Below are 27,234 nucleotides of genomic sequence, written 5' to 3'. Positions count from 1 at the left end.
TTAGTGTATGTAAACTTCTGACCCACTGGAATTGTGATACAGTGAATTATAAGTGAAATAATCTGTCTGTAAACAATTGTTGGAAAAATTACATGTGTCATGCACAAAGTAGATGTCCTAACCGACTTTCCGACTTTCGAGTTTGTTAACAAGAAATTTGTGGAGTGGTTGAAAAACGAGTTTTAATGACTCCAACCTAAGTCTATGTAAACTTCCAATTTCAACTGTATGTATCAGTTCGGGGGTCAACTTAAGTCAACTCAGGAATGGACTGGATATGGTATTCGACCTGACAAAATGCCCCACTTACACTAGAGATTTTCTAATTTAACTGCATGCCCGAATTGACCGGATTTTATGCAATTCTTTGACCCCTGCCTTTCAAATTTGCTTGATGCAGGGGCGTCTGTCGGAATGAGTTTTCTGATACTGAGACAGAGAAAAGAAGAGAGWGAGAGGCCGAGAGACCGTTGGAGACAGGCGCATAAAGAGAAAGGGGAGAGAGGAAAAGAAGGGAGGCATTGGGTCCATAGGGAATGAAAGAGAAAGGAACAGACCTTGGATGAAAGGTGGAAGCAGCATGGCAGATTTCTCTCTTAGTCGCAAGGCCTTTTTTCTCTTCCTCCCAGGGTCATAACACAGTGACAGGTCTCTTTTGTGTTCCTCTGAGTCCTTGTCTGTGGTAATGACGTGTGGCACTTCCGCTGGCCCTGTGAACAGAGACAGAGAGAGAGTGTGTGCGTGTGTCTGACAGAGGTGGGGAGTGGAAACGGGAGGGAWAGACACTACACTGTGCTATGGAAAATAAACACCTTATTATTTCTCAGTGCAGGGACTGGGACATGACAACTTGAACAGACACATTTTTGGTTAAAGGTCTTTTCATATCTCCTCTCTCTCCTCCCTCTATCACCCCCCACCCACCTCTCCATTTMTACTCCCCCTCCTCTCTCTCCCTTTCGCTCTCTCAGCTCCTCGGGGTCTGGTGGCGTAGGGGACCGGGTCCTGGCCCAGCTCCTGACAGAGATGGACGGCATCGAGCAACTCAGGGACGTCACCGTGCTGGCCGCCACCAACCGGCCCGACATGATAGATAAGGTAGATCCAGCAGAGTTCCTGCTCCCTCTCCCTCCCTCTCTTTCTTTCTGCTTCCCATCCTCTTTATCCTCCATCTATCTCTTAATGAAACTTCATGAGTGCTGATCAAAGACAGAGCCTGGGCCCTGTCAAAACACACCCAGGAAAAAAGGGCCTGGCGCTACACAGGCACTATGGGCTTTTACAGCTCGCTCTTCCTCATTCTCGCTCTCTGTAGCCTTCCCTCATCTCCCTCTTTTCCGTCTTCCTCTCTCCTCCATTTATGTATGCACTTGCTCTTTATGAACATACTCTGCTTTCTGAAATGTAATCGTCTCTGCTCTTATCAGAAAGTAGAGTGATTAGGAGGGGAAAAACTTAAAACTGAAGATATCCTTTAGTCCAGTGCCTAGGGGGAACTTCCTCCTGCTCCCACTTTGCCAGGTGGCTGTTGAGGCCCCATGGTGGGATAAACCCTCACAGTGCTTCCTTATGGACAGCTGAACAGCTGGAAGTCTCCTCCAGGGCCACTGGTGGAGAATTGACACATCCCTGGCCTGCCTAGCAACTGAAGACCATTTCCTTCCTTCCTCCTCCCCTGCTACTGCCTGGCCTGCCACTCCAAGCTCTGTTAGCAGTTGGGGTTCGAGCCCCTGGGAGGGGTGCATGAGAAACCCCAGGCATCCTCAGCAGCCCCACCAAGCCAACCCTGCTGCTGCTGTCAGGAAGCAGGGGTCCCAGACAGCTGAGAAATCAGATTAGCCTGCCCCCCTACCAAGGGGGTAGTAGGGGGTGCTATTTGAATGTGAAACACATTAGGCGTGATGGGAAACGCAAGCCGCCAAATGGAGTGGCACTTTCTATGGTCCCCCTTCACTTGGTCTGGCACCCTACTTACACACCACCACCCCCAAACTGTCAACACACAGGAGTAGGYGGCCATTTCCATGAGAATGGCAGGATATGATGAGACAAATGAAGATTAATGGGATGTTTGGGTGTCAATGAGGCACATTGTCGGCAGATTGATGGAGCACAGGGACTTCTTAGTTTGATGGACCGAGTGGGGGGAGAGAGAAGGACATGGAAAGACAGGGAGTATGCATGTACTTATGGGGCATAATGTAGTTTGGGTGGGTCTGCTTTTGTCTCTCAGCCACTAACAGAGTCAAGTGTCTACTTCCTACTTATCTACCTCCTTAAGCCAGCTTTTAGAACTGGCTCCACCGTGGAAAGGGAGCAAAACATTTGACCTATAAAATGCATGTTGTCTTTCTCTCACAAATAATTCCAACAAATACAGCTTAGACTGTTTACACAACCTGTTTGTGTTAAATAACTATGACTTTCATACCGAAAATAATCATACAAAATTCCCACAGTTCAACAGGCCTTTGTATTGCACAATTCGCCCCATCCCGCCTTTTGACSCATTTTGAGTCTCCTGTGACGATTGATGAGTGGCACTATTCTATTTACCCAGCCTGCTTTGGAGGAGAGCCCCCTAGCCTTGTGTCAGTCTGTTTTTGTAGCAGCTGTCCATCTAAAACAGCCCCCCCCCGACCCACCCCTTCACACACACGTGCACACTTTTTCCTCGAGGAAGGATAATGTTGGTTTGTTGTTCCACTGAATAGCCTATTTATTTAACACAATATGTGTCGAGCTCCCACCCTTCTATCAGGAGGTGGGAATGCTACAGTATATGTGATTACTGCCAGATGGAGTTTGTTTTTAACCAGACGTTACCAACTGGGCTCTTATCAGGTCTGTGGATAACAGATGTGTGGTGTTTCATGCTTCTTTTAATAATCCCCTCCCTCCACTCAACACAGGGCTTGTGTAGTTTATTTTGTGAACAGGAGATGGCGCCACATCAGGTGCTGTTCCGCCATAAACAAGTATGTCGAGGTWGTCCTGTGGACTTTTGTTTTACATATTTTATTCTAAACGTGTTAGTGTTTTGCTGGTTCCATTGGCTATTAGGTTGTTCTACACAATGACATKTAGCATTCTACGATGGCAAGAGTGAAGGCTAAGGCCTATGAGTGCAAAAATAAAGGCACACATGCAGGAGATTGCGACGTTATTCTGGAGGTTGGAACCCCAACACATACTGCCCTCAGACGCATTTAGTTCTCTCTGAACACTGTACTTTTACACAGTCTACATGTCACCATTGGTAATTGGTATGCCTCYCTTGTGTATCTTGAAAGAGTCCTTATCAGCGTTTTAATCTGCGGCCTAATACTTGCAACTTCCCAAAGAGCAGTGTTTAAACCTCCTAAATGGACCAAACTACCTCCCCCCAGTAATTTAAAATTTGCCACACAAGATTGCAAAATTACGGAATCTGACCCCCCTCACCTTTTCTTCTCAGAACTTTGTTAATAACCGTAGGGTGGAAAAAAGGTTTATATCTAATATAAGGTTTATATCTAATATAAGGTTTATATCTACCTCCTAGTGTCTTTAAGGGGGAACAAAAAAACAGAAATAAAAGCAAATGTTTTTAATTTGAAAACTCCACCACCACATCTCAACATTAGTCATGCCTTGTGTTTGTTAATGTTTTAGAGGAGCTGGACTTGGGCTGTTGATTTATATGCAAACAGACACACGACAGCAGAATATGAGCTCACTGAACATCTGTCAGTATTTTTCAAGCCAATGGTCAAGGTTGGACATTTCTAATCGTAATCAGAGTCTAATTGCCCTAGTCTGTAATTTGTGGGCCAGTTTGTAAATATCTGAATACTAGCCTTTATTTATAGCTTCAGGTTCCCAAGCCTATAAAAAGCCCTTAGCCATAAATGTGMCTTGACCTTTTTTATAAGTTTTCTTGTAGTCTTTGGTGTATCTKTGAAAAGGATTGTATCACAGAGTTGCCTGCTGACATCAATTTTGTTTTGCCTTGGAAACCTACCACACTGCCAATCACCATTCAACCAGATGGCWTTCCCAGACATCCCATCATAGACTTTGCTTTTAAGTGCCATTGTTTTGGGCGACAGCAGTGCATTTAGTCTTTGAAACTAGAACAGTCTGTTGTGAAAATGTGTCTTCAACTCTTCATTGACCTTTGACCAGACGTAAACATTCTCACGTTTTATAAATATGTCTCCTTTGGCTCTTCACCCCAGCATGGGGAACTGTCAACTATATCCACCTAGCAGACACTGGTCATGGGCGACTCTCACAGTTTGAATGATGCACTCCCGTGTTGCCACTCATCCAACAGAAGCCTACCTGGGCCCAACCTTGACCTGGCAAGAAATTAATATTAGCTAAAAGAGTGCGGTAATAAGCCCTTCAGTCAAAACAGGCCATATTTTATTGTGTCTTGGTTATCTTCTCCGAGCTTTACSTATTTTCTATCCATTTCTCTTTCTTGTTCTATCCCTCTTTCTCTGCCTCACTGCCTCTCTCTCACTCTCTCTCTGTCTCTCACTCAAGGTGAGCCAACCATGATGGAATTTCTATTTGTGCTGTCTTAAAGGATTAGAGTTCATTCACTGTTTTCCTGACTGTACACTTCTCAATAGGGTGGTGCTGCACAGCACAGGATGTCCCTCTGAAAGCTTGGCTGTCAATGTTATTTCAAAGTATTAGTATCTCTGTTTACTGGTAAATGATACAGCATTTTACCCCAGTTCTCACTCTTTCGTCTGTCGAAATCAGTTACGTGAAAAGACACCAGCTACATGGGGAGGATTTTGTGTGTGTGCTGTGTGTGTGTGTGTGTTGTGTGTGTGTGTGTGTGTGTGTGTGTGTGTGTGTGTGTGTGTGTGTGTTGTGTGTGTGGTGTTGTGTGTGGTGTTGTGTGTGTGTGTGTGTTGGTGTGTGTGTGGTGTGTGTGTGTGTTACCCAGGCAACGGGATACGCAGCAGGGAGGGATGAGCTCTGGGAGGGAGATGTGGTGGGGGGGGGGGGGTAGGTTATGATCCCCAGGCAAGTATCAAACTTCAAGGGCTGTATTAGTGTCAGATTACACAGTGTACGTCTTAGAATACCATCAAGCAAATCAACAGAACCCGAGCAAATCAGCGTATTTCCACTGTAATAGAACTGACAACATCAGTCAAGCCCCCCCCCCCCCAGGATACCAAAAACTCTGATCACGCATGCACCAGATTACGCTGATTTAAATGTATAATTATGAGGACAGTTTAATGTGATTCATCACATTTTTGCTCCGTTTCATGCGGTGGCAGTGTATTAAACATAGTCCTGGTCGTTGCATGCTTCTTTTCAACTTGAAAGGCGGTTGATAATGTGCTCTCCACATTGGGAGTAGCAGAGCATGCATAGATAATACAAAATACTAAATGACAATGAACTAATGCGCACATTCCACTTTCACCGGCTGCTCCTCTGTTTTTGTGAGCGAGCGAGAGAGAGAGAGGGAGGGTGAGGGAGACATCTCCAGCGTGTGTCGTCTTGCCTCTTGGTGAGCAGAGACCACCAGGGCCTTGGAATGCTTTCAGTTCAGGAAATCTYGTTTATTCTCATAAATGCTGTGCCTAAACCCCTCCACAATCCCACTGGAGAGCTTCTCTTCCCYGCTCTCTCATTGGAGCTTTGTCGAGTCTAACGGGAAATGTATAAATCAATGTACTCATTGAGGTGTAGGTTTTTAGGTTTAAAGTACATATACCGCGGTACATGTTGAGGTGAAGGTCTACTTCTTTTGGTGTGAAGTCTTGAGGTGACGAGTGGAGAGCACGGTAGGTYGGTGTAGCATTTAGTGCTAAGACTGTGGTAACATTGAGCGAACCTTTCCTTCTCTTGCATTTGGTGTATTTGTGCATAGAAGAGAAAGCGTCTTGTTGTCACATTTAATTCACTTCACTTTAAGCCTCAGTAGTGCAGTGGAAGTTTGGGCTTGATATTTTCAAGAGGGCAGGGACCTTATTTGACATGTGCAAAGACAAAAACACCTAAACGACCCCACTCTTCTCTACTTCCCAGTGCTCCCCACACTAACAGCCAGGGAGCTGGGAGCTGCATGAATCATCAGTGCTCACCTCCATCATACAGCCATACATCCAGGTCCACAGCAGCCCAACAGGGGACCTGGGAGGGGCTACCTCCTAATAATACCCACTTTGTGTTTCTCCAAAAGCCCCCCAGAATAGATCACCCTGGCCGGGGGATCCCGACACCACATTAAGAGGCGCTTACAGGTGGATTAGGTGTAAGTTTAGGAGATTTAAATGGGAGCGGAGTATAGTAACATGCTACTGAGGGTATTGCTGTCCATTCATAAACGGGACAGGTTTTTTTTTATTCAACAAGGGCTAGTGCTRTTTGGGCAGCTAACAAATGAGCTATTATCTGAGCGACGATTTGGAGGCGCTGCCGGAGAGATGGTAACGGTATCCCAAAGTATATCCTCAATCAGCCCAGTCATCTTCGTCAAGTTTTAAGTTACCCATTGTAAGTGAAATGAAATCAAACCAAGCCTCTTCTGCTAGGCCCATTTGGCTGTCAGAGCGGGAGTAATGTTTCCATGTTCTGGAGCTGTATATATCTTAACTACACTCTCCTTCATATGTATTTGGACAGTCACCTTTTATTTGAGGTTATTTTAATCTGTTTTACCATTTTAGAAATGAAAACACTTTATGTATCCTAGTCCCCCCATTTGAAGAAGTCATAAGTATTTGGACAAATTCACTTAGTGTATTAAAGTAGTCAAACGTTTTGTATTTGGTCCCATATCCCTAAATCAAGCGTGTAACTCTACAAACTTGTTGGATGCGTTTGCGGTTTGTTTCGGTKGTGTTAGGGATTATGTTTTGCCCAAAAGGAACCGAATAGGGAATAGTGTGTTTTATTGTAAGTAGAAGACACTTTTATATTCATGTGGATGCTACCATGATTATGGATAAGCATACAGAGGCACAAAGATACTCCTCAAAAAATGCTAACCTGCCCTGTTATTGGTAATGGTGAGTGGTTAACGTGTTTTGTTGTAGCCTCTGAATGGCATCTCACTCATCATCATTCATGATTAATTCATGATTTTTCTTAGTCATGGTATTATCAGGATTAATTTAGAAGTGTTTAGACACATCTTATCTACTCACTTAGAAAGAAAATTACTTCATTCACCATTCAGTTAATATTGGGCAAAACATAACACAAGCAAAATCTAGCCTTTTGGGGTCCTAAGTGAGATTTGGTTGGGGGGAGGGTGGTTAGTTGTCCCCCTCTTGACAGTGGAGAAAAATTAAAGGTTTAAAGTTATTTTCATGCAATTCTACACATTTTGCCATGGGCTGTAGAGAAAATGGAGCCATTTTAAAGCAAGTTTGCTGCAATTCTACAAATWTTCMCATGGGGAGGAGAGAAGAAATGTTYAGTTTTAYAGCTTGATGTAGTCATTGCGTGCTAGGAATATGGGACCAAATACAAAACTTTTCGCTACTTTGATACACTATAAGTGCATTTGTCCAAATACTTATGACTTCTTCACATGGGGGGGACCAGATACATAAAGTACTTTCATTTCTAAATAATAAAACRAATATGTATGTAGATACCCTCAAATAAAAGGTGACATTCTGTACTATCACCTCGTATGAAACATTAGATCTCAAATCCATAATGCTGGAATATAAAGCCACATTTTTATGTTAGTTTCACTGTGCAAATACATWAAAAAAAGCATAYATTGGGGTTCTATGTGTTTTAACATGTTTGCAGAGGAAATGGGGACAGCTGTGTTGCTTTTCTGAAGTGAGGTTAAATCCATGTTCTGACATGGGTTGTTCTTGTAGTGCAATTATTGCACAAACTGCTTAGTGACTTTTTCAAGTGGGGATTTTCCTGAACGTTTCGTATGAGGCTCCAGTCCAATCTGTGCAATTTGACATCAATTTGAGATTGGATCCTGTGGTCATAGATTGCTTAAGGGTAGTTTTCATTATCCTAGGTTTCAAGAAAGAAACCCATTCCTTTAAAKGCTTTCTAACAAATGAAATGCAATGTGCTTACGTAGCTTAGYATTGTAATTCATTATTTCCTTGAGTCTTAAAACAACAGACTAGTTGTATCCACTTTTTCTTTTTTTAAAGGAACATTTCTTTCCATGAAATTCCTCAATTCGGTGCTAGTGTCCACTGGCAGTGGCTTGTGAAAGTGGAATCATCGTTAAATCACCTTCAAAGTAGGGGAACCCTGGGGTCAGGCGTGGCAAGGGCCGGTAATAAACCACGGAACAAATATKTTGGAGGTCTGTTGCTGGGACTTTGCAGCCACACTGGAAAGAGGACATGCCAACACATTTACTCTCTTAAAGGGAGTGTAGTACTTATTTCTTAATGCCAGAACCACATATAATAGGAACTTAGAGCACCCCAAGAAAAAGTTCCCAAATTATAAACTCTTAAATCAATTGTTATATTATAATGTTGTTCTAAAAGTTGGGTCTGAGGTTTTCTCCAAATCAACTCTAATTTCGGAAAAAGTAATACCACAATGCCCCTCGGTCAGCATCACATTGTGAATTAAAAACGTTAAAGAAATACATTTGTGAGAATGAGGTGGTCAAATTGGTCCCTTTAACCACACTGCTAACATTATGCCTAACCCTAACCTTAAATGTGGCTGTGGTAACTAGTGGAAACCGGATGAATTRGGTATCTACTCAGCAATCTGCAGGGCACATTTCATCCCTGAGAACTTCCATGGCTATCAACAATGGAAGGAGTGCTTCAACACGAAGTTGCTTCTCAAAGAGGATTCTGTCCCTACCATCAATGTGGCTTCTAAAGCATCTCAAACAGCCARCAGCACCAGCAAAGACAGRGCATTATCATGGGTTTCAGTGATCATGGAGGTCAACTGGGTAAGTGAAAGAGCTAGCTTGCTACCTCTATGCTAGCTATTGCACATTTAGCTCCATCTAAATAACACTGATACAACTAACCAAATGTAAAAATGTCTGCCAGCTAACTGCTGATTCTGTCATAATATAGACAGTACAAGCCTACAGGAAAGAGTAGTTTTGGCAAGGACGAAGGTCACTTACTGTACAGAGCAAGTTTTCAAGGTGTTTGGGGGGCTGCGCATTGCCCTAATTCGGCCATTTTGTGGCTCCAGGGGAGTTTTCTTTACAACCTGTGAAGTTCCACTTACAGTTTACCATGTACAKTTCAGTAGGCGACAGACAATCATTTGTGGAATTTCTTTCCTAATGCGTTTGAGCCAATCAGTTGTGTTGTGAAAATGTATTTATTTAACCTTTATTGAACTAGGCAAGTCAGTTAAGAACAAATTCTTATTTTCAATGACGGCCTAGGAACAGTGGGTTAACTGCCTTGTTCAGGGGCAGAACGACAGATTTTTACCTTGTCAGCTCGGGGATTTGATCTTGCAACCTTTCGGTTACTAGTCCAACGCTCTAACCATTAGGTTACCTGCCGCCCCTATAGGGGTGGTATACAGATAGCCCTATTTGGTAAAAGACCAAGTCCATATTATGGCTGGTCAGTCAATCAGAAAAATTACAAGAACTTTGAAAGTTTCTTCAAGTGCAGTCGCAAAAACCATCAAGCGCTATGATGTAACTTGCTCTCCYGAGGACCGCCACAGCAAAGGAAGACCCACATTTACCTCTTCTGCAGAGGATAAGTTCATTAGARTTACCAGCMTCAGAAATTGCAGCCCAAATAAATGCTTCGCAGAGTTCAAGTAACAGACACATCWCAACATCAAATGTTCAGAGGAGACTGTRAATCGGGCCTTCCATGGTCAAATTGCTGCAAAGAAACCACTACTAAAGGACACCAATAATAAGAAGAGACTTGCTTGGGCCAAGAAACACGAGCAATGGACAATAGACAGGTGGAAATCTGTCCTTTGGTCTGATGAGTCCAAATTGGAGATTTTTGGTTCCAACCTCCGTGTCCTTGTGAGACGCAGAGTAGGTGAAAGGATGATCTCCGCATGTGTGGTTCCCATTGTGAAGCATGGAGGTGGAGGTGTGTTGGTGTGCTTTGCTGGTGACACTGTGTGATTTATTTAGAATTCAAGGCACACTTAACCAGCATGGCTACCATAGCATTCTGCAGCGCTACGCCATCCCATCTGGTTTGTGCTTAGTGGGACTATCATTTGTTTTTCAACAGGACAATGATCCAACACACCTCCAGGCTGTGTAAGGGCTATTTGACCAAGGAGAGTGATGGAGTGCTGCATCAGATGACCTGGCCTCCACAATCACACAACCTCAACCCAATTGAGATGGTTTGAGATGAGTTGGACCGCAGAGTGAAGGAAAAGCAGCCAACAAGTGCTCAGCATATGTGGGAACTCCTTCAAGACTGTTGGAAAAGCGTTCCAGATGAAGCTGGTTGAGATAATGCCAAGATGGTGCAAAGCTGTCATCAATGCATAGGGTGGCTACTTTGAAGAATCTAACATATAAAATGTAGTTAACAAAAAGTATTTTTTGGTTACTACATGATTCCATATGTGTTATTTCATAGTTTTGATGTCTTCACTATTATTCTACAATGTAGAAAATAGTAAACATCAAGCAAAGCCCTTGAATGAGTAGGTGTGTTCAAACTTTTGACTGGTACTGTACATTAGGGCTGACCCCATTTAGTCAACTGGTCAATTGTTTGGTCAATAGGCTGTTGATCAACCAASATTTTTKGTTGTTGAGCAGTGGCAAATATATWAAAAATAAATGTATAGCACACGAGACACCTGTCTGATTCATGCCTGTCTGAGTGGACTTATCCATTGTGCAGGCCACAGAGATGGCTCAACAGAAGTACATTTAGCCTTTATCTGATTGTCTTAATCCACTGTCACTGTAAAGTAATTTAAAGTAATTTGTTCTTCGTCTCAAACAGCAAGGTAACAAAGTCTGTTTTTACCTATTTGAAAAATCTTTCCAGCTCTCTCCCTTTCGATAAAAAAATGTCATGCTCTGATCCGGTGGAAACGTAATAAAATAGGGCTACCTGATTACTTCTTATCCCTTGTGCAAATAGCCTACAGCTGTTTCTGTCTGTCTGGAACTCGCTGGTGTGAAACTCTTGAGGGCCCAGAATATTTTATACAATGTTGCAAGTTTGCTAACACTAGCYTTGGGCCAGACCAAATTAATAGTTGATACAATGTGTCAAGTTCCTTGCAGACAGGCAATGCGTAGCCAATGTGATTTATAGGATATTTATTTTCATCACAATATTTTCTAACTTCGGACTGCAATGTTKTTCTTTGTTGGATTTATGTAGGCTATTTTTACATATTGGCAATGGCAATATAAGTTACTTTTAAATTTGTATCATGTTCATTTGATACAATTTTGATTAACCACATGACATTGATTTTGAGATGTTAAGATTTTATTATGAATGAAATTAAACTGTTCCATGAAAATATGAAAGTCATAACTGCCACGCAGAACGGTAGAAATGGTACGACAACTTGTCACTTAAAATGGAAAAGGTTGTCAACCGCTGGTGTAGCCTATTACCGGCAACTTCAGGAGCATAACGGCAGAATCTGCGAAGGCCAGCAGCAGCGGGCAGTGGGAGGAGKTTTTTTTCTTCTAGTTAGGCTATATTGATCTTTTGCTCCCTCTTTAGTAATTTGTGTGTCTTAATTTTTAATTGCAGTGCTTAAAGCATCAGACAAGCTTAGTAGTCTACATATAGTTGATTTTATTCAAACATAGTGTGTTTCTATATATGGAAAAATACCTGTTTTAATATTCCGACCAATCAATTGGTCGAAAGAACAGACTCTCAGTCTGTTCTTTTTTACATTGCGGACAGACACTACATAAATATCTGTTGTGGGGTACATTAGCTGCTACCTGGACTTTAACTTGATAAATGGTCCTGTGAAATGTGCCTGGGTCATAAGTATAAGACTGTGTGTGTGTGTGTGTGTGTGTGTGTGTTCACTCTCATATGTGTACAGTATGTGTGTTCTTTTCTCACCGCTATTTCACTGTTTCATGTCTCTGTGTAAGCATTGGTTTGTCACTTTTCTCACTAGTTGCATGAGCACCAATTGGTATAGTTTGGCCCCAACTTCTTATTTGTCAAAGAGTTTTCATCTAATCTGTTAAAGTTTTACCTAGCTGTCACAAACAGTCCGTGTCAGACTTCAGGTTGAGATGGCTTATAGTTTGAGAAGCTCCTTGGAGTCGGTACTGAAATCKGAATATGTTTTTTCACACATCTTCATACAAATTGTGTATGCGCGTGTGCATACAAATTGTGTAGGCGCGTGTGCATCCTGCCAACCGTAAATTACGGTTGGCAGGAAACACCAGAAGTTGTCTCATGCACCAAACCCCYGACTTGGACAGTGCCCCGCAAAATATTTTCATGTATTTACCACCTCTAAAGGACATAGGGTCCCATCCTAAATCCTGTTGCCTGAGAAATGAAGCATTTCAGATGTTCACCAGTCCACTGTCCTCCGKGCCAGACCCAGAACTAATCTCTTTCATCTCTGGTTGCTGGGGGGGAGAAAGTGGAGTGCGCACTTCCCTCCTCCAGGATCTCTTCTGTTAAAGGCATCACCTCGGGGGGATGCAGCTGAGCCCTCCTCCCTCCCTCCCTCCCTCCCTCCCTGGGCCTCTGAGCTGGCCTGCCTTCCCTTTGGCTTTCCCCTTTTCCTTCCTTCCTCAATTCCTCCACTAATAGCTCCCTTGTTCCTGAGGAGTCAGTGCTGCCAGTTAAGCAGTCATTCGTGGAAGATTCATTAGTGGCTGGGTAATTGTGAACAGACCGAGAAGAGAGGCGGGCTCACATTCGCGTTCATGCTCCAGGGCAAAGTGGTCACAGACAGCAGGCACAAGGAGGAACACAGAAAGCCTCTATCTTTCCTCCTTCTCTCTTTCTGTCTTTCTCTTTTTTCTGTCTCTCCCTCCTCTCTTCCCTCATTTTCTTTTACATCCCTCTTATTTTCTGCTTCTTAATAATTCAGCCCTCTCTTTTCAATGGGTTTTGGTGTCATGTTTCATTGATAAATGTTGCATGGAATTGGCCTACCTTCAAACTCAGTGCCTCTTTGCTTGACATCATAGGAAAATCAAAAGAAATCAGCCAAGACCTCAGAAAAAAGTTGTAGACCTCCACAAGTCTGCTTCATCCTTGGGAGCAATTTCCAAACGCCTGAAGGTACCACGTTCATCTGTACAAACAATAGTACGCAAGTATAAACACCATGGGACCACGCAGCCGTCATACCGCTCAGGAAGGAGAGATGAACGTACTTTGGTGCCGAAAAGTGCAAATCAATCCCAGAACAACAGCAAAGGACCYTGTGAMGATGCTGGAGGAAACAGGTACAAAAGTATCTATATCCACAGTAAAATGAGTCCTATATCGACATAACATGAAAGGCCGCTCAGCAAGGAAGAAGCCACTGCTCCAAAACCACCATAAAAAAGCCAGACTACGATTTGCAACTGCACACGGGGACAAAGATCATAYTTTTTGGAGAAATGTCCTCTCGTCTGATGAAACAAAAATAGAACAATTGGCCATAATGACCATCGCTATGTTTGGAGGAAAAAGGGGGAGGCTTGCAAACCAAAGAACACCATCCCTTCCGTGAAGCACGGGGGTGGCAGCATCATGTTGTGGGGGTGCTTTGCTGCAGGAGGGACTGGTGCACTTCACAAAATAGATGGCATCATGAGGAAGAACAATTATGTGGATATATTGAAGCAACATCTCAAGACATCAGTCAGGAAATTAAAGCTTGGTCGCAAATGGGTCTTCCAAATGTACAAGGACCCCAAGCAAATATTGTGTGCGAGCAAGGAGGCCTAAAATCCTGACTCAGTTACACCAGCTCTGTCAGGAGGAATGGGCCAAAATTCACCCAACTTATGCTGGGAAGCTTGTGGAAGGCTACCCAAAATGTTTGACCCAAGTTAAACAGTTTAAAGGCAATGCTACCAAATACTAATTGAGTGTATGTAAACTTCTGACCCACTGAGAATGTGATGAAAGAAATTAAAGCTGAAATAAATAATTCTCTCTACTATTATTCTGACATTTCACATTCTTAAAATAAAGTGGTGATCCCAACTGACCTAAGACAGGGAATTTTTACTAGGATTAAATGTCAGGAATTGTGAAAACTGAGTTTAAATGTATTTGGCTAAGGTGTATGTAAACTTCCGACTTCAACTGTACATCCACAGGTACACCTCCAATTGACTCAAATGATGTAATTTAGCTTATCAGAAGCTTCTAAAGCAATGCCATCATTTTCATGGAATTTTCCAAACTGTTTAAAGGCACAGTGAACTTAGTGTATGTAAACTTCTGACTCACTGGAATTGTGATACAGTGAATTATAAGTGAAATAATCTGTCTGTAAATAATTGTTGGAAAAATTACTTGTGTCATGCACAAAGTAGATGTCCTTTCCGACTTTCGAGTTTGTTAACAAGAAATTTGTGGAGTGGTTGAAAAACGAGTTTTATTGACTCCAACCTAAGTGTAAGTAAACATCCGACTTCAACTCTATATCATTATATGCATGCTAATTGCATCTGATTTCTGTTTGAAGCATCCACACAGTATTTCCTGTAGCTTTGCTTTGGTGCACACACCGTGTTTCCCCTAGGATTCTTTTCTTAAAGGCCCTCTTCTTGGCCGCAGAGACTAAATTAATTTATCCTGTTGACTAGTCACTTTACACCTACCTACAGTACATTCGGAAAGTTTTCCGACCTCTTGACCTTTTCCACATTTTGTTATGTTACAGCCTTATTCTAAAATGTATTAAATAAATTGTTTTCCTCATCAATCTACACACAATACCCCATGATGATGGCGAAAACAGGTTTTTAGAATTTTTTACAAATGTATAAAATAAATACCTTTTTTACGTAAGTATTCAGTCCCTTTGCTATGAGACTAGAAATTGAGCTCAGGTGCATCCTGTTTCCTTTGATCATCCGTGAGATCTTTCTACAACTTGATTGGACATGATTTGGAAAGGCACACACCTGTCTGTATGGTCCCACAGTTGACAGTGCATGTCAGAGCAAAAACCAAGCCATGAGGTTGAAGGAGTTGYCCGTAGAGCCCCAAGACAAGATTGTGTCGAGGCACAGATCTGGAGAAGGGTACCAGAAAATGTCTGCTGCATTGAAGGTCCCCAAGAACACAGTGCCCTCCATCATTCTTAAATGAAAGAAGTTTGGAACCACAAATACTCTTCCTGGAGCTGGCAACCCGGCCAAATTGAGCAATCGGGGGAGAAGGGCCTTGGTCAGGGAGGTGACCAAGAACCCGATGGTCACTTTGGCAGAGCTCCAGAGTTCCTCTGTGGAGATGGGAGAACCTTCCAGAAGGACAACCATCTCKKCAGCACTCCACCAATCAGGCCTTTATGGTAAAGTGGCCAGATGGAAGCCAATTCTCACTAAAAGGTACATGACAGTGTTTGCCAAAGGGGTCCTAAAGGATTCTCAGACCATGAGGAACAAGATTCTCTGGTCTGATGAAACCRAGATTGAACTCTTTGGCCTGAATGCCAAGCGTCACATCTGGAGGAAACCTGTCACCATCCCTACGGTGAAGCGTGGGGATGTTTTTCAGCGGCAGGGACTGGAGTCTAGTCAGGATTGAGGGAAAGATGAACAGAGCAAAGTACGGAAAGATCCTTAATGAATATCTGCTCCAGAGTGCTCAGGTCCTCAGACTGGGGGGAAGGTTCACCTTCYAACAGGACAACAATCCTAAGCACACAGCCAAGACAATGCAGGAGTGGCTTTGGAACACGTTTCTGAATGTCCTTGAGTGGCTCAGCTAGATCCCAGACTTGAACCTGATCCAACATCTCTGGAGAGACYTGAAAATTGCTGTGCAGCGACGCTCCCCATCCAACCTGACAGAGCTTGAGAGGATATGCAGAGTAGAATGGGAGAAACTCCCCAAATACAGGTGGGCCAAGCTTGTAGCATGATAGTCAATAAGACKTGAGACTGTAATCTCTGCCAATGATGCTTCAATACATTTTCAAAATGTTGCTCCGTCATTATGGGGTATTTTGTGTAGATTGATGAAAAACAGCAACAATTGAATCGATTTTAGAATAAKGCTGTAACGTAACAAATTGTGAAAAAWATCAAGGGGTCGGAATACTTTCCGAATGCACTGTATATGTACATAGCTACCTCAATATATGCRTTATAAGTTCTTCTTATCTGAAATGGTACACTGTTAAGACAAAATATAATATCACTTTGTTGAATTAATCTTCCAAATTAATTAAAATAACTTGTATAATATGCTAACATTATTTTATTTGAACAGTCATTGCTGTGTTTAATGTCAAGCAACAGATAGCACATGTAATGGTAGTTGAAGGTTTGTGAAGTCATCTGATATCTTGTTTCTGCACAAATTTCTTGAAAGTTGCCCTGGCAACTGGAAAACGTGGTGTTGATTAGGAGTTACAGTAAACAAGGTGGGCAGGGGGATATCCAGGGGAGACGCAGGGGGAGAAGGGATGGTCACGTTCCAGTGTTACCCAGCAGCACTGAGCAACCAGACCTGTCTCTGACCTCAAAGGGTTTGCCTTTTTATGATGGAGTCACAAGCCAGGCTGCAGTCACCACAAACCCTCACTACAAAGGCATGCTAACTCGCTTCCTTGTGCYGCCTCTCTGTTTCTTTCTCTCTCTCTGTTTCTCTCTCCAACTCTGTCTCTCTCTTTCTCTCGCCGTCTTTTCCTTTTTCCTCCTCTCTCTGTGACAGTTTGACAGCACCTTGTCAAAATACACACCRTCTCTTCTAAGACTCAACGTGCCAAAATTGATTATTATTTAAAAAATTCAACACATCTACTAGCTTCACTTGCATCACTTCAACCCACAGAGATAGCTGCCACTTCGTTTATTTATTCAACCTTTTATGCTCAGTGACACTTTCTCATTATCTATCTTTATCTCCCTCTTCCTCCGTCTCTGCTTTCCTCCTCCGTCTCTGTTTCTGTCTCTCACTTTTGGTGGGAAACAGAGAGCCTGCGTTGTTTAGAAGCAAATTTGATTGGAGTTATCGACTGGCCATGTCCACAACCAATGGTTTATCTCCCCTTGTCAGYATCAATAAGACAGAGGGAGATGCGATCCAGGTCTGTTTTTATGTCTTCAGCGAGGGAACACACAACATTAGTGGGAAAGAGCCGGAGAAGTGTACCATTAGTTTGCTCACGTCCTGTGTCATGGAGAAACAACAGCGCCAACAGAACAGCAACATGGGAGTGTTTACTTGCAGAGTTTCTGACAACAAAAAAAAACACTAGAGGTTATACACTCAGTTATAAGCATGCCATAGTAAACTTTAGCCTTGTGGCATTCTGTGTTTTTACTAGTTTGATACGGTTGTTGTATCCAAAGAACATGGCTCGGTTGTAAGGTGGACTGTAAACATTTGCATTTGAATAATATACTTTCCAGCAGCCATTTTGCATTGTGTTCCATACAGCTGTTGTAGTTAGCTTTTACACAAATTAAGCTCTACTTGATTTTCCCTTGCAGCGATAGTGTCCAGTAAATGCACCCATCATCTATGAATTAAATGTTTTTTATCTGTTACAATTGCTACAGCAGAAAAGTGCATTTTAAATCTGAGGTGCTGCAGCAGAGCTGTTTTCCACCAGAGGACCTTGAGACTGCACAGTAAAATTAACTTTAACTGAGGTTGTGTTTGCTAACACAGATTGCTTGTGTTGCCCTTAAAACGTTCATTCCGGCCCTTGATTACGGTGTACGGTTTCTCCTAAGACCAACAAAGCCTACWAAATACCAATTGGTCGGATTGGTCGGATCCTAAATTAGGGTGGGGGAAACTTAGAGAAACCAATTAGGAGGCGGAAGCCACTAATTAAAAGCTACATGGTCTACAGATTGCATCAATTACATTTTCTTTAGCGATGGCGAGGGCCATAATTTCAGAGCTTGGTTTGTACACCAGTGCACATTCCAAGACTGCTGCTGCCTCTGTGTTTGGAAAGTCTCTAACAACATACCAGCACTACTATAAATGTCTCTTCTCGTACAGAATCRAGAATTTGACAAATCTCAGAGAATATGCAGCGTTTTGAATCGACAAGAAACCATTCACCCAAATTCCTCAGCAGAGGTTTGTTGTAGTATTTTCGTTCTCTGACTTGGATTTGTGTTGTGGACAGCTGCCAATACGTTGTGAGTGTTATGAATAGAAGATTGCATTATGCTCAAGTGGTTAGTTGGTTAACCAAAACGGTTGCTTCGGAGAACTCACAGGGAATACTGAGTACCTGAGGAAAACCACAGGTTGCCGGGCCGACTCGAGGATCAGGGCCTTTTTTATGATCCAATTTCCTGATTGAGCTTGTTGCTCTGTGTCTCGGTGGTTACCTAACCTCTTGGCAACAAACAAATAACCTTTTGCCTCAAGCAGTCATACAGTCAGACTTCCTCTCCCTTTAAAGTGGCTCACCAGCCAAAACAGGTTAGTGCAGGATGAATGTGATCGTCCAACAGTGTGTGACTGACATTGGCAGTTTTTGTTTTGTCGTAATGCTAGTCGAAGCACCCCATGCAGATTCAAGAGGTCTGATTCCTGCAATCACTGAGAGGTTGTCTTTATGTTGTGGATTAGTATGTTTGAATGTGTTAACACACTTTCAATTAATGCGTATAAGGTTCTGGTTGGTTTTTAGTGTTTATTTGATCGTCTTGTTTGCATTTTTTCCCTTAAGTCAACACTCAAGAAATTAAATCAAGTTTTTATCAAGAGTAGTTATGGGACACACAGACACACACACATGCGCGTGCACGCACACAAATGTTCACCTCCGCTCTCTGGCCTTGGAGCCAGATGCACATAGCCTTGGAGTATTGTATGGCACACCAGTGTGTCCTCAGCCCTTGTCATTGCTTCCTGTCCACGAATGGCAGTACCCACACTGCAAGGAGGAAAAATGTAGTTTTCCCCCTGCAAATTATGAAAAGAAAAAGAGAGGAAATAACTTAGACCTTGTAACTTCCCTCTCATTTCAACTAATGTTTTTTCCAGACTGGGAGAGCTGAAGGCCATCCATCCCACTCCTGTTGGATTTTTCCTGTACCTTACACATTGCATTTCAGGAAATGTACAAAACAGGATAGCACAGCACAACATATATCAACATTTTTGAAGGACCTGGAAGGGACTAGGCCGCTCTGATAATCCAGTGAATTTGTCAGTTTATGGGAAAATGATAGAAGAATGATATATTTTACGTATGACGATATTCTGTATAAATGTCTGTGTGATCGCTTGTTGGGTTGTTTGTTGGTCTTTGTATGAGTCTGTGACTTAAATACAAGCAGATATACTAGGTAACTAACTAGTGAGATTGCTGTTCATTGACTACAGCTCAGCATTCAACACAATAGTCCCCTCCAAGCTCATCACCAAGCTTGGGACCCTCGGACTCAACACCTCCCTCTGTAACTGGATCCTTGACTTTCTGACGGGCCAACCTCAGTTGGTGAGGGTAGGCAACATTACCTCTGCCATGCTGACCCTCAACATGGGGGCCCCACAGGGGTGTGTGCTTAGTCCACTCTTGTACTTCCTGTGTGGCCACGCATGACATGATCACCGGTGAAGATGAGACCGCCTACAGGAAGGAGGTCAGTGACCTGGCAGTGTGGTTTCAGGACAACAACATCTCCCTCAATGTCAGTAAGACCAAGGAGCTTAAACGTGCACTACAGGAAATGCTCAAATTCTCAAAAAGTTCTACAGCTGCACCATTGAGAGCATCTTGACTGGCTGTATCAATGCTTGGTATGGCAATTGCACCACCCTCGATCACATGGCGCTACAGAGGGTGGTGCGGACAGCCCAGTATTTCACTGGGGTCGAGCTCCCTGCCATCCAGGACCTCCAAATCAGGCAGTGTGAAGGGAAGGGCCGGAAATGTTTTGACTCCAGCCACCCAAGCCATAGACTGTTCCCTCTGGTTCCGCACGGCAAGCGGTACCTGAGCATCAAGTCTGACACCAACAGGCTCCTGAACAGCTTYTATCCCCAAGCCATAAGACTGCTAAATAGCTAACAAAATGGCTACACATCTGTTTTGACCTTTTCTATTTTATTTTTKATTTTTGCACTCTCTCTAAGCACACTCACTCACACTTAATTTTCTCTCACACAAAAGGATGGGCAAAAATTACAAAATCCAATTACAAAAWACCATAAAGATCAATGTATCAAAAATAATCTACAAAATACTTTTTTGAACTGTATTTAATTAAAATAAATGTATTTTGAATTTTAAAATACAGAAATACATTTGCAAGTAGCCGGCCCAAACAGCAACCACATTCTCAGTAATGCTTACAGAAACGTTTTACTTGCTATAACCAGGTTTTCATCCAACCATTTAATGCAGATGAATGAACTGACGATTGAAAAAATATCACAACCGTCTGATTGGAACAGAATATGCCGTTACAATTTTATAAATGCCGACAGACAATTTCGTTGTTCGACATGGTGGGATCATGGTCTCTGTAAAATGTATGCGAGAARTGACGGTGGAAATGCCTTTATGCGCAAATATTGATATAATAACCATCATATTGAAGTAAACTTGGAGTCACACGATGGTACGTTCTGTGGTCCTCCCATTACCATGCAATTTATTAGACTACAAATAGAATAAATTATGATGAACTTCACAGGGTGGTGAAAGTGCACATGATGAGCTTGAGGCTCCTTTCCAATAAATATCTTATTTGACATGATGATTGACGCTTGGCTGCCGTTTAACCCTCCCTAAAAATGTAACGCTCTTATCCATAATAATCTAATAATGCAGGTAGCTTAACCGCACTTTGTCTGMGAGCTGACGGCTAGAGCGCACSTACCAAAACCAGAGTGGGCACAGATCGCTATATAACACAACAGTGTTTGTGACAAAAACCATCAGTAGAGTTGAAAATGCGATGGAAACTCATTTAACTTGTATTTTTTTGGTACATAGAAATTTTACCACAAAAGTAATTTTTATGTGCATAACGTCATCACACACAGTATTTTATCCACAATAAGTCCATTTGATTGGAACATGTCTCTCATATTGTTTTATGCAGATTTTAGAATATTTGCATGAAAATCTGTCACAAATTGGATGGAAATTTWGTTTATGACTGTATTCTGTGTTGTTTATCTACCTAAATTGTTGGCACTGAGTGYAAGTCACTCTGGATAAGAGAGTCTGTTAAATGACCAAAATGTGAATGTTTATGTGAAAATGAACATACSAAAATGTACTGCAAAGCACACTGGGTATTATTATTGGYCTTGTTTTGGGGTCATGTCTAGATTGGATACAGTTTCTCCTAATTCTTCTAACCTGCTATGTTAATTATCCTATCCTGCTGCGTAAATTCTCCTGAACCTGCTACGACAAGTACATTTTGATCAAATCTGTAACTCTTCTACACAAAACCTTGTTTTGGGGCGGAGCTCATTAGACTATTGCTCAGCATACTTTGCAATTGTCCATTTTTACATTATAGTAGCGCCGACCGGTAGGGGATGATTTGAAGCTCAATGTTAATTTCCAATCTAAGCCAATATAACACCAATGTCGATGAAAATTCGCAAATCAACTTCATTGGAGGTACACAACACACTCCCCGCCTCACGTCATGATCCATCCAGCGTTTACCAAGAACCACTATGCCAGATTTTTGACACGGTTATTAGCGTTAGGGTTGTCAAGAGTTTTCTTTACCCAAATCTAGCAACATTTATAGACATCAGATTAAAAACGAGGCTACAGCGTCCATAARGTGACAATTAGACTTGGATCCATTTGAACTGAATACCTTTGTTGGTGCAACAGTTTTTAGAAAATTTATATTTTATTGCTTTTCACGTGTACATTTCAGTCCATTTAAGAACCAATGATTTACTACTTTTTTATAGCATTTCTGACAATGCTAAAATATTTTTGGGACCAWCAACTCCGTTGCTGCGCAACAGCAGCAGCTAGCTAGTAGCATACTAGCAGCTGTAGCTATCTAGGTAGCTAACACCAGTAAATAAGAAGCAAGCTGCATGAAAAGGAATCTAGCTAGCTAGGTATATTTTAGCTAGGTATATGCTATTTTGCTAAGTCATCTGTGTAAACTAAATCCTAGCACAAACAAATAATCTAGTGAAAGTCCTTGGCTGCTATTATATCCAGTTAGCTAGCCAACTAGTCAGTAGTTACAAGCTAACGCGACTGTACCATAGYTGTATAGATTGTGCACCAACCACAACTCAATGTTGACAATATATCATAGCTTGCTACATTCTTCCATAAAGCGTAGCTATCTAAATAGCTAAGTAAAGTTAATAGTCAATACCAATCTTTGGGAAACTGCCACACTGTTAACGTATTATAAATGCAATGGCCTGGGCATTGCCCATCTAGCTACTCCATCATGATAGCTACGTGTGCAGCCAAATACCAGTTTCATCACAAACMATGCTAGCTTGCCTACATTTCCTCAACCAAGACCAGCCTCTCACAACACAAACWGATAAAACAAATTTCCTTGATAAGAAACAGTTAGCTATGTTTAATCTAAACTCTGCCAATGCACATGCAGGTAGCACGTCAGCTGTGCGTTGCAGTGAATGTATACATGCTAGCTAGCGAATTAATTAGATCAACACACGAGCATCCAGAACAAATTCCAGCCCTTGCCTTATGATGCATTCATTCAGTACACCGTCCTCTGTCAATGCAATTTTCTGACCAACAGTGTCAAGTTAGATTTCAGTGTGTTCCCAAAGATCTGAACCCAGTAAACAAAATTACGTTTAAAATATGTATTTTCCAGACGTTGAATTTTAGGTTTTGAATGAAAGGTGAAAATAAGTATTTTCRGGATGTTTAAAACATGTATTTTCCGGGCATTGGAATTAGGTTCATTTTTGTTTCTGAATGAATGTTGAAAATACTTCCTGTAATTGTTTGTACTCTAATGTACTGCAATCTGCTGTGCTCTACTGAAGTGGTTCTCAAACCTCTCCTCGGGGATCCCCAGATGTTTCACAATTWTGATGTAGCTCCGAACTAGCTATTGGAGAGCATGAGGATTAGTTGACAAGTTAAATCAGGTGTGCTAGCTCTGGAATAGATCAATTACATGGAATGGCCTGGGTTTCCCATGGAGGTTTGAGAGCCACTACTCTACTGTGTTGCTCTGTACTGTGCTTTCCAAACTGGTGAACCATAGATCTCTATGATTGGTTCAGATTTGGTCCAGTCCGGACAGGACCAAATCTGAAGCAAACATTGTTTGAGCCAAATCAAGGTCGGTCCTAAACCAAACAGATGTCTATGATTGGTTCAGATTTTATCCGGAAGAGAACAAAAATCAACGTCCGTGGATGAGATTCCCTAAAGCCTCGCCACTTTGATACAGCTACATCTTTTTCGTAACAGATTTATAGAACAAACGCAGCAGGTTAGGAGAATTAACACAGCAGGTTAGGAGAATTAACGTAACAAGTTAGGAGAATTGGATTAAGGTTAGGAAAAAGGTTAAAGTTAACGAAAATACACTCCTAACCTCCTATGAAACGTTGCTTGTATCGAAGTAGAGTGTTTTTAGGGAGTCTCATCCATGGATGTTGAAGTCTAGGCTGGTCTGGACTGCACAAAACAAAGAGAGAAAGACGTCCAAAAGATGTCGGCGTAGGACCCCTTAGTGGGAAGTAGCCATCAACAAGCAAAAAAATAGAGGGGGGTCACTCAGCCAACTTATTCCGTACTTTGAATCACTTGCTTAATGTAAAGCAGCTGTTGATATTCACCTCCCTCCCCTGTTTAAAGGGAGAATCCATATGTTTGCAAATATGCAAATAGCCATGTCTATGAAGTAATAGGCAGGGTCCGTTTTCCCGATAGCGATGGAACTTATGCCTACCAGTGTTCTAACGATACATTGTTTCTATAACGGCCTAAGAACTCATATATACGTTTCCCAAAATACCACGTAGGAAGAACTTTCGATAAGTACGTCGTTAGAGCATGTGTCGATGCTGATAGGATCGAAAGAAAGGCAGCTCTGCTCACGAATCAGCGTTCTCCATTCAAATCTTACCTTAACATTAGGTACATACTGACAACAGATCAACTCCAAGAAATAAATTATCCTCGGCTTATTCTAATGCTTTAGGCTATGCACTAATTCAAATATTTTGCATATCATTGCGTGCATGTTGTTAGGCGTATACATCATGAAATTGAGGCAAAAATTACAGACAGTAGCCTACAATTAGGAAAATAGAACTCAATTGACTGAACATGAAATTGAGTTCAGTATGATTTAAATATATAGGCCTATTTAGGCTACTGTATTGATATTTTAATGGAGTCATCTCAGTTTTCATTTGAATTATCGTTTTACCCTTTGCTTGTTTATAACAATTGCAAACACATTASCAACTTTGTATTGTAGTCAACTTCATTCTGAAGTTATTGGCGGTGACAGTGAGACAGATAAACATCTTGATACTAGGTTTAGCAGAGATCTTCTGTGTACAAAGTGACTCGGAAGGGCAAAAAAGCATCTAATGACCCAGTTAGCTGTTCTACRAGTGGTCTGAGGCAGGTAAATAATGAGTTTTTTCAAGTGCATCTTTAGTGATGACGGTTTTGTGAAACAGCTCTGGGATTTAATGAAGCGCCTACGGATGTTCTAACAATGAACTTAGCCTTCAGATGCTTTTGGGAAACTGGGTCCTGGACAATAAATCACATTTTTCAGGTGGAAATGTTGTAAAATCAATCACCTTCCAGTGTAAAAAMCATTKRAAWKRAAAAMMAAAAAAACAAAGTTTTAAGTAAGAAGTAGGCATTGGTCTGAAGCCAAAAAAGAAAGGAAATTCACATGAGCACCACAATACCTACTCCACCCATGCTCTACTAAGGTTTTACAGCAAACCGTATTGAGCTAGTACRGTTGTTATGTTGTACTTCAAACAATGTGTATGCAAGTTGCTTTGGATTCAAACCTCAAACAGCCTAATGCAACTGCTCTCTATCCCGCTTGATCATGCAGTTTCTGTCCCACACTATCCTAACATAGTAGGTGTAAAATAAACACACAGACCGGACAAGTAGGTGTTCAATGGATWATGGTCATTGTAGTTAATTACCACATTCTCTGCGCTAAACTATGTAGAATATTGGCATGTTGGAAACTACAAATCCTTACTTCATCACACAGTTTGGACATGACCTGATTTATCTTTAGAGAAACTGAGCGTTGACTTCACAACAAAAGAAAACGAACAAAATGAAATTAAAATAATTGAACCTACGTTGGTCATTAGTTGTTTAAATAATGAAAAATAACCAAAATGTTGGTTAATCGCTCAGCACTAAACCCTACCACTCCAGTATTCCTGCACATTGTAAATATGGTATTGGCACTGACCCTGGAACTGACCCTGTATATAGCTTACTTACKTTCTCGTGTTCTTCTTATTTCTATTTCTTGTGTGTTTCTTGCTTCACAGGCCAGGCGCAGGCCTCTGCACATTGTTGTAGAGGGAACTAGGACTGCACGATATGGGCAGATAATATAATAGCGTCTAATTTWTTTWACCAAATATTGCGATTTTTACACACGATTTCGATCAAAACACTTGGGTGAACTGTTGGAATCATAGAAAAATAAATTAGTATTCCGATACAATGGTTAGTATTGTTTGGCATGATAACTAATGAAAAAGCCATTAGAAGTTGTTGTAACAGGGTAGGAACCAAAGTGTTAAACAGAGATTGCCAGGGAACCCTTATCACATTTGAATGTTACATTCATGACGTTGAAAAAAATTGCAGCCTCGTGCAATATCCATATCGCAAATGTCAATATTGCAATTTCGATTCAAATTTAATTAATTGTGCAGCCCTAAAGGGAACCATTGAAGCTTGAGACAGAGGTGACTCTGTTCCTGTCGCAGTCACAATCACAGGCGGCTATTGAGTGGCTGCCCGGTCTGAGATCAATGTTCTCCTTTGTCCATCTTGCCAAATGTTGTTTACATACCTTTTATGTAAACAAGAAAATCATACAGTTGCATAACCGAGACTGACAGTCAGGAGCAGATGATTAGCCAAACACATTTTATGCATACTATTTGTAAAAAAAAAAAATCACTTGCAAGATGAGGATGCAGTGAGTTTTGTGTCTACTCAGGACTACATGTCATGCATAAGGAGAGGACTACATGACATATTTTAGTTGTTGGACAATTTATTTTAATTGTCCTATGGCGACGAAGAAAGTAGATGGGTGCAAATATCTTGTGCACCTGTCGTCGTTCACGTCAAGATGTAGCACGTGCTTTTGCGCACTGTGCACCAACCATATTACTTTTTGAGACTCGTTTGTTGCCCTGCAATGTTTGCTTTCTCTGTGTTTTTTCTTCTCCACAATCAACAGGGAATTATCTACTTTCTGGAAAAAGAGGCAGCAACTAATTTTAGATTGATTTGATTGAGCCTGGAGGCCAAAGGGATCAAACCCACATCCGTTGAAAACCAAAGATGMTAATTCTAACCATAACACAGCTAACATATGTTTTGCTCTCCCGGWGCACTGATTGGAGACCTGCTCTGAGTTGCGCTGCGGGACCTGTCTCCTCCTCCATGGTCTCTGTAAGGCCACTCTTTCTTGTGGCATGTTCTGTGGCCATTTGGACTGGATGTGTGTATTTATAGAGTCCCAGCCCACACTACACAAAGACTGGCTGTTCTCTGGTTAGGACATGGAGAGTCCACGCTAGAAAATGTTCAATGTCTTAACACAGTACTTTTGGTAATGTTGAATTGTGTACACATCTTACCACTGTACTCTTAGGGTCCTGTTATTAAATCAAACTACATTCAGTACCGACATTATTCTTCTGTGKAAGAATGTGCGCCTGGATCCATATACTCAATTAAACATTGTTTACAATGTGGAACAAAAAACACAATCACAACATGCTGTCTTGCTGTGCTGAAATAATATTGTTTTTTGGACTTATCTGAAGAACTGGTTTTGATTCTGACCTGATCAGAACCGACTGGATCAGACACTCTCTCCTTCCCAATAAC

The 27,234-nt window shown here is 41.7% G+C and overlaps 2 protein-coding genes across 2 annotated transcripts in view; one reads left to right on the top strand and one right to left on the bottom strand.

Annotated features, from left to right (window-relative positions):
• nudt6 (nudix (nucleoside diphosphate linked moiety X)-type motif 6) overlaps positions 1–636 on the bottom strand; it is a 45,701-nt gene extending 45,065 nt beyond the window's left edge. The window contains exon 1 of the mRNA XM_070444786.1: positions 558–636. Coding sequence (XP_070300887.1) covers positions 558–582 — 25 coding nt within the window. The 5' untranslated portion in view covers positions 583–636. The remainder of the gene's footprint in view (positions 1–557) is intronic.
• afg2a (AFG2 AAA ATPase homolog A) overlaps positions 1–27,234 on the top strand; it is a 123,387-nt gene that overhangs the window by 28,052 nt on the left and 68,101 nt on the right. The window contains exon 15 of the mRNA XM_023992647.2: positions 972–1,098. Coding sequence (XP_023848415.1) covers positions 972–1,098 — 127 coding nt within the window. The remainder of the gene's footprint in view (positions 1–971; positions 1,099–27,234) is intronic.

The sequence above is a fragment of the Salvelinus sp. IW2-2015 genome, linkage group LG8 (genome assembly GCF_002910315.2).
Source record: "Salvelinus sp. IW2-2015 linkage group LG8, ASM291031v2, whole genome shotgun sequence".
NCBI classification, from domain to species: Eukaryota; Metazoa; Chordata; class Actinopteri; order Salmoniformes; family Salmonidae; genus Salvelinus; species Salvelinus sp. IW2-2015.
Note: the sequence above shows the minus strand (reverse complement) of the source record. Positions and strands in the feature narration are given on the sequence as shown.